General features: G+C 33.4%; 1 protein-coding gene across 2 annotated transcripts in view; it reads left to right on the top strand.

The window, feature by feature from the left end:
- The window catches only part of PIK3CA (phosphatidylinositol-4,5-bisphosphate 3-kinase catalytic subunit alpha), an 86,401-nt gene extending 75,868 nt beyond the window's left edge, over positions 1-10,533 (top strand). For both annotated transcript variants that reach the window (XM_054483584.2, XM_063662448.1), the window contains exons 16-21: positions 272-393; positions 1,520-1,598; positions 4,824-4,994; positions 5,560-5,677; positions 5,781-5,932; positions 9,639-10,533. In XM_054483584.2, the coding sequence (XP_054339559.1) occupies positions 272-393; positions 1,520-1,598; positions 4,824-4,994; positions 5,560-5,677; positions 5,781-5,932; positions 9,639-9,909 (913 nt within the window). In that variant the 3' untranslated portion in view covers positions 9,910-10,533. The remainder of the gene's footprint in view (positions 1-271; positions 394-1,519; positions 1,599-4,823; positions 4,995-5,559; positions 5,678-5,780; positions 5,933-9,638) is intronic.
- Positions 10,534-15,207: the final 4,674 nt, after the last annotated feature.

The raw sequence follows: 15,207 nt of genomic DNA on the forward strand, positions 1-15,207 counted from the left end.
TCTGTTACCATAGGATAAGAAATGGAAATGTAATATCTGTAAAACTAATGATATATCTCTATATATTTGTTGGAAATTCATATGCAACTATATAACTCTTAGTTTTTTTTTATACTCTTTAGAAATGGATTCCTGAATAAAAATTGAGGAGAAAGTTTTAAATCTTTGTAACACGTCAAAAAGCTATATTGTATTTATATTTTAAAATAAATTTGAGGGTAAAAGAATAATAAAGCAAAAGTACCTAGTAAAGTTTTTAACTATTTTAAAGGCTTGAAGAGTGTCGAATTATGTCCTCTGCAAAAAGGCCACTGTGGTTGAATTGGGAGAACCCAGACATCATGTCAGAGTTACTGTTTCAGAACAATGAGATCATCTTTAAAAATGGGGATGGTAAGGAAGAGTATTAATGAGCTTATGATGCATGAATTTAGCTCTTTTTATACACAGGATATTTATGAACCATGAAAACTATTGAAAGCCATTTAAGGAATATACACATGATAAAATATGTAATATTTATCAGATGTCTTGACCTTTGAAATATGCATGTATAATCAATGAAAAGAAAAGAAGTACTAGGTTTAGATCAGAAGTCCTGAAATCAGTTTTTTGTTTTTTCTTTTTCCTGTTCCCTGCTTCCAACCCCCCTCCCGTGGACCTGTGTAGAGAAGTATTTTTTGTTGTTGTTTTGGTTTTTTTTTAATCAGTTTCTAATTATCATTTGCTTAGCTGTGTGAGTATCCATTCATTCCATAAATATTCTATGTGCTAGGCCCTGGGGTTTTAGCAGTGAAGAAAACAGAATCCCTGCCCTCTTGGAGCTTACAGCCTAACAGAGAAAAGAGGGACATTAAATGAATAATTACAAAAATAAAATTACAAGCATGGTGCAAAGGAAAAGTGTAGTCTGCTCAGGAACCATATGAAAGAAGGTACTTATATGGAGGAAAAGGCTATGGGGGGAGTGAAGGAGGATCATTGATGGGTTTTCAATAGGAAATGACATGAATTCTGTTGATCCCAATATTTTAATATAAACATATGTTCAAATTTAAGGATTCAGAAAAATAATTACTATAAATGCTTTAATTAAAAATTTTTGTGAGATGCATGCTCACTTATCCTACATTGTTATTCAAATATGTTTATGCAAAGACTTTAAAAGTGGATTTAAGAATCAGAATATTAAGAGCCATTTGTAGTGGTGCATGCTTGTGATCCCAGCTGCTCTGGAGGATTACTTGGGCCCAGGAGTTTTAGACCAGCCTGGGCAACCTAGCAAGACCCCATCTCAAAAAATTATAAATAAATTAATAAAGCTACGTAAAGGCTTTGAGTGGACATATACACTCATTTATAAATTTTTTGAAAAGAAATCAGAATATTGCTTTCATGTAGTTTCTTTTGAAGAGTAAATATAGCTGTATTTGTTTTTCATTTGAAAACCATGTGATGGCGTGATCCCCAAATTTGCATCTGTGGCATTAAATGGTGATACATATTATTTGAATTTCAGATTTACGGCAAGATATGCTAACACTTCAAATTATTCGTATTATGGAAAATATCTGGCAAAATCAAGGTCTTGATCTTCGGTAGGTAACCAGTAAGGCAACCTGTATGTTGAAAGTTATCCTGAAAAAGTGAACTATTAATAATTATAGAAGCATATAGAGGCATCTGTCTAAAAAGAAATGTATGCAGTAGTAATTATCAATAGTTGATTACACTATAGTACTTTGACATATCCTCCTCTTACTTAGAATAGCTAAATTATATTCAGCTAAGTAAAAAGAGCTAATAAGCGAATAAACACTCTGCTACTGCCTCTGGAGTGTCACCATTAGGAACAAGACAAAGGAGACACAAAAGACCCCTGTTTTCATTCAGAAGTTAAGAGTTTAAAAGAAAGTTTCATAATGGGAATTTTCTAATTCTAAAACTGTATAAATCCTCAAATATTGGAATCAGTTTTGCAACATTATGCAACCAGCTAATCTTAGAGTTTTTACCAGTCTGTTGGTTTCTACCCAACTTTCCACAATATCAGTATTATCACCAAGTTTTCTGTCATGCTTCATCTTCTCCTAGTCATTGTTGCTTCTAAAATGTTCTTCCTTACCTGACTTGTCTTTTTGCAAATCCATAGTCATTCAGGCAAAGCCCACTCTGTCCAAAGTACTTTGGCCTATAAGTGGACATAGAGTCAAGTCTAGCTGTAACAACAGGGTACATTTAGTACGAATTGCAGGTAACACCAGACAAGGGCTTATTTGTATGCCTCTTATAAATTTTAAGAGTAGCTAGTATACAAAAATGTGTCAGTGACAAATAGTTGTACCCTTTTATTGCAAAGAAGAAAGTGGACATTTCAGGTGACCTGCTAAGGCACAAAATTGTCATCAACTTCAAATTTGTAACTCCTGATACACTGCTTAACCCCTGCTGCTTTCCAAAGACGGTTAATGTTATATGAATCAAATTTCATTTTTTGGTATAATTTCCTGTGTCATGAGAGATCCACATGCCACTACTACCATGTCCCCCAAAGGAATAGACTGTAAAAAAGATTGTAGAGCTAAGAAAGAGTAAAGGAGATAACTGTGTAACGCTCGTTAATTACATTGTTTAATTATAAACTAATGACTTTGCAAAAAAGCATCTGAAGTTAAGATGATTAGAAATATTAATGGTTTTTTAGTCTTGTATTTTCTGAATATTTTTTAACTTAAGTAAATGTAAGTAAAAATTTTATTTCAAGTTTAACTTTAGATTAAAATTATTTAAGTAAAATCATAACAGCATTTTTATTTATACTTGGCAAAACTATAATTCAGAATGGGATTTATTTTAACCCTGCTTCTTTTTTTTAATAACAAGACTTAGAAGACAATTGAATTCTGTAAACTGTGAACATGTTCAACAGTGATAAAAACATAAGAAAGAATGAGCAGGAGTACAACCTTAAGACATTTCCCTATTTACGAGGGCAGGTAGAAGAAAAGATTGTGTAGGAGAAGTCATCAAAAGAAGTAGGAGTACTAGAGGAAGTGATTGACAATTTGTAGGGCCAAGGGCTTCAAGGGGGTTAAAAGAATAAGGCCTGTGAAAAAGCACTTGGATTTAGTGACTCATCATTAGTTTTAAGAGTTTACTCACTAGAGTGGTAGGTGTAGAAGCTAGGCTACAAGGAATTAAGTAAGAAAATGAAGATAAGTATAGACTGTATTAGGAATTTAAGAAGTAAAGGAAAGGTGGAAAGAATGGAGAGTAGCTTATGAGAAGAACAGAGCATGGAAAACCAAACTTTGGGTACTTACATGTCAATCTGAATGTTAGGTGCTTTTTTCATTGTCTCTTTAAATCCTCACATCTGCACCCTTGACTACGTGTCCTATTTAATTTTCTATGTGAATAAATGAGAGGTACCCTAAAAAGCATTTGTGCCACATCTCAAGTATTATGGTTGTATCAAAGGGAAACATTTGTGGGATTATTTGAGTTGTGAGCTGAACTAGCTGCTGTTTTTATGGAACACAATTTTTACTTAAATAACTAGTAGGCAAGCTATGGTTATTCAGACATGGATATTTGGCAGACATTTTCTTGAAAATGAACAATATGTGCCTGTCTCTTTGAAGAAAACAACTGTGACAGTATTTGTTGCCAATAATAAAATTCAAGCTTGCAACAAAAATTTCATTAGAAATTCAAAATTAGAATTTTGAAAATTCTAATTTTCAGTATCTGCCACTGAACCTAATAAGAGTCCCTAAACTTAACATCTTTCTGATGAGATTCTTGGTAATATTAACAATTGTGGTTTTTTAGTATGGTATAGTGAAAAGTATCAACATTTGGAACATCTACAAATGACCATGCAGGATACTATAAAATCATGTATGGGTAAGAGATCCATTAAAAGGCAAGAAAGACAAATTGATTTTAATGTAACTGAGTATGAAAAGTTTATTGATACGGTTTTAGATTACATTTTGCAACTTAAGAAACTTATCTTGTCAGGTTTTAGAATAGTACCAAAGAAAAATATCACAATTATCTGAAGTCTATTATAATACTCCTTCTTTTTCTACCTACCTATCTTTGTGAGGCCAGATTTTCTTTTTATACTTTAATTAAAACATTGCATTAGATTGCATACAAAAGCATATATGAGAATCCAGCTGGGTACTATGAAGCCAGACATTTAAAAAATTTTTTAAATGTGAAGGAATTTCAGTCTTCTCACTAAATTTTTTAAATGCATTTTTTGTTTCATGAAATACGTTATTTATATTAACATGTCATAGTTTGTTGCTTTTAAATGAATTAGTAAATATTTAAAATTTTTATTTTCCCTATTTCAATTTCTAATATCAGTAGATGTAATTCACATAACTAAAAGCTCTTTGGAGTCCTCAGTAATTTCTACAAGTGTAAAGGAGGCCTGAGGCCAAAATTGAGAACTCCTGCCCTACAGTTTTTTTTCAATGTCAATTAAACATCTTTAAATTCACGCATATTTTTAAAATCATAAATGTTTGTAAAATTTTAATTGCCACAATAATTTTCTTAATTCTTTTCTGATAAAAATACAGCGCTTTCTCAGTTGAAGGTTATAATAAATGATGACAGGTAATTTTGAGGATTATTCCAGGAGTATGTTTATCACACCATAAAAAAGAAAATTAAAATTGGGGAAAGGCAGTAAAGGTCATGCATGACAAATTTACTAATAAAATACTCATGTTTTAGCCAGTAAAATATTTGCTATTTTAAAATTCCATCATTTAATTGTAAATGTGTTACTCCTTTTTCAGAATGTTACCTTATGGTTGTCTGTCAATCGGTGACTGTGTGGGACTTATTGAGGTGGTGCGAAATTCTCACACTATTATGCAAATTCAGTGCAAAGGCGGCTTGAAAGGTGCACTGCAGTTCAACAGCCACACACTACATCAGTGGCTCAAAGACAAGAACAAAGGAGAAATGTAAGTTGTATTATTCTTTCTTCCTATGTTAATCTAAGTTTTTGTTAGATGAGTCTGTCGGTGTTTGTGTATTCCTCTGAGTTAGATCAGAGAAAACAATTGTACTTTCTATGGAAAAAAATATGCTCAACCTTTGAAATATTTGATGTTAATGGATTTAAATGATTATAATTACTTTTAATTTGGTAAAATCTTAAACATTCATTTTATGTATTATCTAAAATGTATTGTTATTGCTTATTCTTTTTAAAACAAATGAATATTGCACATTCAAAATTTTATTTCTAATTCATTGTTAAAATGATTAGAAAAAATAATTTTAATGACATGCTAAGTATTTTTTCACTATGATAAGAATTATGCTTTGGTCAGGGAACATCTGGAAATTTCCTTAGAAACCCATGAAAACTTCACAGTCTCAAAATCTTTGGACATAATTTCCTTATTCCTTGTCAGTGATTGTTTTCATTGTTTAAATAGAAACTTGCACCCTGTTTTCTTTTCTCAAGTTGGCCTGAATCACTCTATATTTCCATACTACTCATGAGGTGTTTATTCTTTGTAGATATGATGCAGCCATTGACCTGTTTACACGTTCATGTGCTGGATATTGTGTAGCTACCTTCATTTTGGGAATTGGAGATCGTCACAATAGTAACATCATGGTGAAAGACGATGGACAAGTAATGGTTTTCTCTGTTTAAAATGTTTTGGTATTCTTAATTTATTCAAGACATTTTGTATCTGCATATATCAAACTATAACATAATTTCTTATTTTTGAAAGCTGTTTCATATAGATTTTGGACACTTTTTGGATCACAAGAAGAAAAAATTTGGTTATAAACGAGAACGTGTGCCATTTGTTTTGACACAGGATTTCTTAATAGTGATTAGTAAAGGAGCCCAAGAATGCACAAAGACAAGAGAATTTGAGAGGTGAGCTCGAGAAATTAAAAACACAAAATAAAGAGTTCTGGCTGCTCTGTTAGAAACAATCAATATTTTTCAAGCAATTTCAAAATAATAAATGTTGGCTGGGTGTGGTGGTTCATACCTGTAATCCCAACTCTTTGGGAGGCCGAGGCTGGAGGATCACTTGAGCTCAGGAATTGAAACCAGCCTGGGTAGCATAGTAAGAACTCATGTCTACAAAAAAATTTAAAAAGTAGCCAGGCGTGGTGGCATGCACTGTAGTCCCAGCTACTCAGGAGGCTGAGATGGGAGGATCACTTGAGCCCAGGAGGTTGAGGTTGCAGTGAGCCATGATCACGCCTCTGTACTCCAACCTGGGCAACAGAGTGAGACCCTGTATCAAATAAAATAAAATAATAGAAGTTCTTTTACCACTTTAGCAAAAACCATTTTTTGTTTTTTATTTTATTTTATTTCAATAGCTTTTGGGGTACACATGGTTTTTGATTACATGGATGAATTCAATAGTGGTAAAGTCTGAGATTTTAGCACACCTGTAACCCAAGTAGTGTGCTTTGCCCCCAATATATACTTTTTTATCCCTCACTGTTCTTCCCACCCTCTCCCTTCTGAGTCTCCGTAGTCCATTATATCACTCTGTATGCCTTTGTATACCTATAGCTTAGCTCCCACTTACAAGTGAGAACATACTGTATTTTCAGGTTTTCCATTCCTGGCCTCCAGCTCCATCCCAGTTGCTGCAAAAGACATTATTTCATTCTTTTCTGTGGCGGAGTAGTATTCTGTGGTGTATATGTACACTTTCTTTATCCACTCATTGGTCAGTGGGTACTTAACGTTGGTTTCATATCTTTGCAATTGTGAATTGTGCTGCAATAAACATATGATATGCATGCAGATGCCTTTTTGATATAATGACTTCTTTTCCTCTGGGTAGAGGGATTCCTGGACCAAATGGTAGATCTACTTTTAGTTCTTTAAGAAATCTCCATACTGTTTTCCATAGAGGCTGTACTAATTTACATTCCCACCAGGAGTGTATAAGCGTTCTCATTTCACCACATCCATGTCAACATCTGTTGTTTTTTGACTTTTTAATTACGGCCATTCTTGCAGGAGTAAGGTGGTATCTCATTGTGGTTTTAATTTGCATTTCCCTGATGATTAATGATGTTGCGCATTTTTTTCATGTTTATTGACCATTTATATATCTTCTTTTGAGAATTGTCTATTCATGTCCTTAGCCCACTTTTTTTTTTTTTTTTTTTGAGACGGAGTCTCACTCTTGTTGCCCAGGCTGGAGTACAATGGCATGATCTCAGCTCACCGCAACCTCCACCTCCTGGGTTCAAAGCGATTCTCCTGCCTCAGCCTCCCAAGTAGCTGGGACTACAGGCACATGCCACCACTCACGGCTAATTTTTGAATTTTTAGTAGAGACGGGATTTCACCATGTTGGTCAGGCTGGCCTTGAATTCCTGACTGCAGGTGATCCACCTGCCTCAGCCTCCCTAAGTGCTGGGATTACAGGCTTGAGCCACTGCATCCCGCTTTAACCCACTTTTTGATGGGATTCTTTGTTTCTTGCTGATTTGAGTTCCTTATAGATTCTGGATATTAGTCCTTTGTCGGATGCATAGTTTGGGAATATTTTCTCCCATTCTATGGGTTGTCTGTTAACTTTGATGATTCTTTCTTTTGTTATGCAGAGGCTTTTTAATTTAATTAGGTCCCATTTATTTTGTTTGTTTTTGTTGCATTTGCTTTTGGGGTCTTAGTCATTTATTATTTGCCTAGGCCAGTGTCTAAAAGAGTTTTTCCTAAGTTATCTTCTAGAATTTTTATGGTTTCAGGTCTTAGATTTAAGTCTTCGATCCATCTTGAGTTGATTTTTGTATAAGGTGAGAGACAGGGATCCAGTTTCATTCTTTCACATGTGGCTAGCTAGTTTTCCCACCACTATTTATTAAACAGGATGTCCTTTCTCCAATTTATGTTTTTACATGTCTAAGATCAGTTCGTTGTAAGTTTTTGGCTTTATTTCTGGGTTCTCCATTCTGTTCCATTGGTCTGTGTGTGCTTTTGTGTGTATCTGCTGTTTTGGTAATTATAGTTTTCTGGTATAATTTGAAGTCCAGTAATGTGATGCCTCCAGATTTGTTCTGTTTGCTTAGTCTTGCTTTGGCTATTCAGACTCTTTTTGGTGGGTTTTATATGAATTTTAGGATTTTTTTTCTAATTCTGTGAAAAATGGTGGTGGTAGTGTTTTGTAGTTTTCCTTGAATAGATCTTTCACCCCCTTGGTTAAGTATATTCCTAGGTATTTTTTTGAAGCTAAAAGGGCTTGTGTTCTTAATTTGATTCTCAGCTTGGTTGTTGTTGGTGTATAGCAATGCTGCTGATTTATGTACACTGATTTTGTAACCTGAGACTTTACTGAATTCATTTATCAAATCTAGGAGTTTTTTTTGTTGTTGTTTTTTTTAAGAGAGACAGAGTCTTGCTCTGTCCCCCAGGCTAGAGTGTAGTGGTGCGATCTCAGCTCACTGCAACCTCCACCTCCTGGGTTTAAGCAATTCTCCTGCCTCAGCTTTCCAAGTAGCTGGGATTACAGGCATGCACCACCATGCTGAGTTAATTTTTGTATTTTTTAGTAGAGATGGGGTTTCACTTTGTTGGCCAGGCTGGTCCTGAACTCCCGATCTCAGGTGATCTTCCCGCCTCGGCCTCCCGAAGTGCTGGGATTATAGAAATGAGCCACCACACCCGGCTGAAATCTAGGAGTTTTTTGGAGAACTCTCGGGTTTTCTAGGTATATGATTATGTCATTGGTAAACAGCGATAGTTTGACTTCCTCTTTTCCAATTTGGATGCCAATGTGGGCTTCCTTGTCTTGTTCTAGTTCTCAGGGGGAGTGCTTTCAGCTTTTCCCCATTCAGTATGATATTGGCCGTGGGTTTGTCACATGACTTTTATTATTTTGAGGTAAGTCCCTTCTATGCCTAGTTTGTTGAGTGAAAAACTATTTTAATGTTTTTTTTCCTTGTATTTATTTGTGTGATGCTGTGAAGGAAAATGGAAAGGGAATACAATTTAATTTGTTGAGCTAATTAAGGCCTAAAAAGAAAGTAGTCCTTAAACTTCATAACATGTTAAATGTTTTTATTTACTGAGCTTTAAATAGTTGGATTCCACCTCTATATTGACAAATAATGTATAGTGCTTAATACGACATTTTTTTGTCATACAATTTGAGGAAAGTCAGTCAACCATAATCACCTTGTTTATTCATAACTTTTTTACCACCTTATGGTATCTCATTAGACTATATCAGACTTTAAAGTACTTTTTACAACCTTCTATAAAATTCTGCTTTGTCTATAACACAGTCCTGACTCTAGCTTAAGCACAAAAGGATTTAGTATGGACCAATTCATACATTTAATACTTATTAAACTCCTGACATGCCAGGCATTGTTGTAGGTGCTGGTAATAAAGCAGTTTTTAAAAAGTCCTTATTCTCATGAAGTTTACATTCTAGTGGGGTAAATAAAGGGAATCAAAAGATGTTGGTAAGAGAAGTGAGAGAGGAATGCTATTTTTTTATAGCTTTGTCTACGAAAGCCTAATTGTGTGACATTTGAGCAAAGACCTGAAGGTATTAACATCATTTGCTCCATACTGACCAAACTGTTCTTATTACTTATAGGTTTCAGGAGATGTGTTACAAGGCTTATCTAGCTATTCGACAGCATGCCAATCTCTTCATAAATCTTTTCTCAATGATGCTTGGCTCTGGAATGCCAGAACTACAATCTTTTGATGACATTGCATACATTCGAAAGACCCTAGCCTTAGATAAAACTGAGCAAGAGGCTTTGGAGTATTTCATGAAACAAATGAATGATGCACATCATGGTGGCTGGACAACAAAAATGGATTGGATCTTCCACACAATTAAACAGCATGCATTGAACTGAAAAGATAACTGAGAAAATGAAAGCTCACTCTCTGGATTCCACATTGCACTGTTAATAATTGTCAGCAGGCAAAGACCGATTGCATAGGGATTGCACAATCCATGAACAGCATTAGAATTTACAGCAAGAACAGAAATAAAATACTATATAATTTAAATAATGTAAACGCAAACAGGGTTTGATAGCACTTAAACTAGTTCATTTCAAAATTAAGCTTTAGCATAATGCGCAATTTCATGTTATGCCTTAAGTCCAAAAAGGTAAACTTTGAAGATTGTTTGTATCTTTTTTTAAAAAACAAAACAAAACAAAAATCCCCAAAATATATAGAAATGATGGAGAAGGAAAAAGAATGATGTTTTTTTTTGTCTTGCAAATGTTCTGTTTTGAAATGTGGACACAACAAAGGCTGTTATTGCAGTAGGTGTAAGTAAACTGGAGTTTATGTTAAATTACATTGATTGGAAAAGAATGAAAATTTCTTATTTTTCCATTGCTGTTCAATTTATAGTTTGAAGTGGGTTTTTGACTCCTTGTTTAATGAAGAAAAATGCTTGGGGTGGAAGGGACTCTTGAGATTTCACCAGAGACTTTTTCTTTTTAATAAATCAAACCTTTTGATGATTTGAGGTCTTATCTGCAGTTTTGGAAGCAGTCACAAATGAGACCTGTTATAAGGTGGTATTTTTTTTTTTTCTGGACAGTATTTAAAGGATCTTATTCTTATTTCCCAGGGAAATTCTGGGCTCCCACAAAGTAAAAAAAAAAAAAATCATCATAGAAAAAGAATGAGCAGAAATAGTTCTTATTCCAGAATTGTACAGTATTCACCTTAAGTTGATTTTTTTTCTCCTTTTGCAATTGAACTGAATACATTTTTCATGCATGTTTTCCAGAAAATAGAAGTATTAATGTTATTAAAAAGATTATTTTTTTTATTAAAGGCTATTTATATTATAGAAACTATCATTAATATATATTCTTTATTTACATGATCTGTCCCATAGTCATGCATTGTTTTGCACCCCAAATTTTTTATTGTTCGTAGCAGCATGGTCAGCTTTCTTCTTGGTCTATAGATGAGGCTCAGGCACTATCCCATTTATACCAATAACCAGTATATAACTATTTAAGGAAAACATAAAAACTTCATCTTCTTTCCTTTTATTTCTTATGTGAATCCCCCGTCTTCCATTCTCTTTTATAATTGAGAATGCCTCAATCATATGAAATTAGTTACCAGAATTAACACAATTTAGACTATCTTCCTGATTCCTTAAACCCCTTTACTGAAGTATACTCATGAACAATACTTTAAAATATGGGGGAATAGAAACCATGAACTTTTTACCTTTTTAAACTATTTATCCATATCTCCAAAGTAGGACATTAAACCGTTTTAAGATCATGTCTCATTCCCAAGTAGTCAGAGCTCACTCTCCAACTTTATTAAATACTATTTGAGCACAGAACACATTCTTAAACATTTTGAAAAACATTAACCCAAGATTTAGAGGCTACTGCTAGTCATCATTCTAGAATCTGATATTTTACTCTGTATTTCAAATGAATGATTAATGTCCTAGGAAATTAGCTTTAGCAGATGTCCAGGTGCCACATCAAAAAAGTGCAATAATTATTGACAGTTTTTTAGATTAGGCATATTATTGGAAAACAACTTTATAAAGAGTAAACATTGTATACTCTAGTAAAACAGCATCACTTTAAAAATATTCATTTATGAAATCTGTTACCTATAGATGAAGTCTTGAGTAGTGAACAAGGGACTCTAACACCAATACTCTTAATATCTGGCTATTTTAGATCCCTTAAAGGGCATAATTATTGGAAATTTAGGTATTTCACTAAAGCATGTATATAATATTGCCAACAAGAAAAATAAATTTGAAGATTAAGGGAACTTACTTCTGCAAACTGTCTTGCAATAGTTAAGCAGAATTTAAACTCTGTTTTAAGCAGGAAACCAGAAAGATTATTTTGCAGTTATAGAAGATTTCATAACTTATTAAAACTTACTAACATTTTGTGTTGTTTAGATATAGGCAGTTGATACATACTAACATCCCAGCCTTTTCAATATCAGGGTTAAATTATAGGAAAACTCAGTAAAATGGTACAAATCTGAAACTTTGATGGTAGAAACTGAAGATTTAACAGAGAACTGTGTTTTACCCGAGTGCCAAAAATGCTGTGAGCCTCCTTGCACAAAATTTATACCACTTTTGCATTTTTATCTATCAGTCCAGATAATTGTCTTCCCTCCTTCTCCCAGGACCTCTCCACCATTAAAATGCACAAACCACATGGCCGATTTCATCATTTACATTTATTTTCAGAAGTTACTACAACCAAATTAATTCTATTAGAAGAAATGTAGGCAAATTCTATAAAGACTATAGATTGTGACCTAAGAAAGAAATGAGGCAAAGAACCAAACATTGAATTAAATGCTACATGGGTGACTAAGATCTGTTCCAAGTCAGCGATAATATAGCCACTTCTGGGTACTTCAGTATCAGAGATCAGTTCTCATGGTTTAGACAGTTCCTATCTATAGCTGACTATCCACGTCCTTGAATATGGTGTAACTGACTATTGGCTCTACAGTTTTATTGGGCCACTTAAGAAATATTTCCTTGAATAATTATTTTGAGAAAAAGTCTAAAGAAAATAATAAAAATAATTTTAAGCACACTGTAGTAAGAAATGACTGTTCGAAAATTATGCTTTCACTTTCTACCATATTCTCAGCTATACAAAACCATTTATTTTGAAGATTTTTAGACTACTGTTAATTTGAAATCTGTTACTCTTATTGTGAAATTTGTTTTTTTAAAACAGATGTTTCTAATTGGATTTTTAAAAGAAGAATGGAATTTGGTTGCTATTTTACAATAGAACCTAAGCTTTTTGTGGTTCTTAGTGTCCTATGTAAAACTTAGTGTCAAAGTAATCAACTTTGAGATTTTCCCTTCTATTCTGCTTTATATTAAAAGCCCATTAGAAAATGGGAACCTGGTGAATATATAATGAATTGTAAAATATTTTAATGTGTAACTTTTTCAACTGTGAAACTGACTATTGATTTTTTGATGAAAACAGCTGCTGATAAAGTATTTTGTGTAAAGTGTAGTTCTTATTAATCAGGAAAATGATGACTTGATTAGACTGTATATGCCCTCTTGGATTTTATTTTAAATGGATTGGTGACTTTCACATAGGTAAAACACAGTCCATCTGTATTCTTTTTTCCATCAAAAATCGAGTGATTTGGAATTATAAAAAAAATTGTGAGCAGCCTATTTGAAAGGCATCATGGAAATTTCACAGCACATAACATGGATTTGTTTTTTTCTTAATGATGTAAATCCGTTTAATTCATATTTTGATCAATAGCCCATGCTTGCCAACTCTGAAGAAATTTAATTTCCAGCAGTATTTTAAAGCTAGCCTGTTAACTTTTTCTGAATATTTAAAGTTCCTCTTTTTTCTATGTCTGCACAAACTGCAGACCTGGGCTGGACCCACATACTCAGAGTCCACCTTAAGAAATTATTTTGATGTCCAAGACATCACTAAAATATTTAAGTTTAAAGATAATATGTGGTGTTAATAGATTGTGGTGCTTTTACTATTTAAAGACAACTTTCATACTTCAGATGTTTTTGAGAAGAGGGGAATGTGAGGGGAGGGGGAAGAACAGGGAGGAGTTGTTTGAATGAATTACATTCTTTATATCCATCCTGCTCATTTGGGGCATGTCTTTAAGAGAAGGCTGAAAGTTGTGAGAGCATATTGTATACCGTAAGAGAATCAACTCTTCATCATGGATGGGATTGTGAAGGCTGAACTGTAAAATTCAGCATTGACAGCATCCTCAATTAATAATTCTTGGTGACAGAATAATACAGCTGGGCTGTTTTATAAAATATAAACAATACCATTTTTAATTATTACATTAAAACTGTAAATATATCTATGTGCCATGGCCTGGGAAGCCTGTTTTCTTTTTTCATAAAAATTATTTTTACTGTATGAAAAGATTATGGGGTTTAGCTCAAAATATCTGTGGTCCTGATAAAATTGGATTGGTAACTCTACCTCAGAAGGAAAATGGGAAAAAAAATAGATGAGTCACAATTCAATACTTCAAGCTCAGAAACTGTGCAGATCACTGAATTTTAGATTTATAAAGTCAGAGTTGGCATGCCTTGTTTTTAATGATATGGAAGACCTTAAGAAAAAAACTTGGCTGAAGTTTAATCGTTGGTCCAGCCATTTGAAAAAGGGAATAGTTCGAGGAGGTTCCCGAATTCGGCATTTGAAATTCATTTTGTTCTCTCTTCTTCATTATTAGTGCATTTGGTGTGTGTATACTTGCATACAATTCTGTTTGTGTACACACTGCTTGCTTAGCCCTAGTCAAGAGGCATCTTTTATAAAAGGTGTAAAGAAATCAAGGTTCTAAAATTCGGAAGAGTTTAGAATTTATTAGGAGTTTCCCAAGTTGGGATGTTAGTCTTTAAATAAACTTCATTCACCTATTCCACTTAAGGTTTTGCACCTCCTTTTTATTAGTGCAGCGCCATTTCTTCTGCTTGATTTTAGGTATGTTAATATTCTAGCCTTGCTAGTTAGCATAAAGTGACAGGTGTGAGCCATGAGGAAATTTTCTGACTTAATTTTTACACAACTACATATAAGAGTTTTAGTGGAGAAAAAAATTAGTCCCTTGTGCATATATAGTAGTTAGGTAAATGATTTTTCTAACAACAGTATACTCCATTCCTCATGTAGGTAAGTACAGAAAAGGTTTTTAAATGTATTTTGTTAGCCAGTTAAAGTCTGTGAATCTTATCTGCAACCTTATTTAATCTGTCACTACAATAATTTTGTGGTTATGCTAAGAACCATGTATACTTTTAGGTATTCTTATTTTTGCCAATTTTTCTAGGTTAGCAAGGAGGCAGAAAACCTTCATTGTTTCATATTAAAATATAATTAGACAAAACTTAATTCTAGGATGAATTTCCAAAATCATTATTTATTTCATTTTTATTTCATTTTGTTTTTATTTCATTTTTAAAAGTACCTTGTTCAATTTAATTTATGTTCCTAAGAGTGGTTGGAGAACTTGGCCTTCATCTGATTTCAAAAATGTTTTGAGTTTCAAATGAAGTTAATGGTTTCAGTGTGATTCAGTCCTCAGACCTAATTGGGTTGAATAAAATCTAAAAGAATATACCCTTTTGGAGCATAACATTTTAATACCTTGGG

This window comes from Pongo pygmaeus, chromosome 2 (assembly GCF_028885625.2).
Source record: "Pongo pygmaeus isolate AG05252 chromosome 2, NHGRI_mPonPyg2-v2.0_pri, whole genome shotgun sequence".
Classification (NCBI taxonomy): Eukaryota; Metazoa; Chordata; class Mammalia; order Primates; family Hominidae; genus Pongo; species Pongo pygmaeus.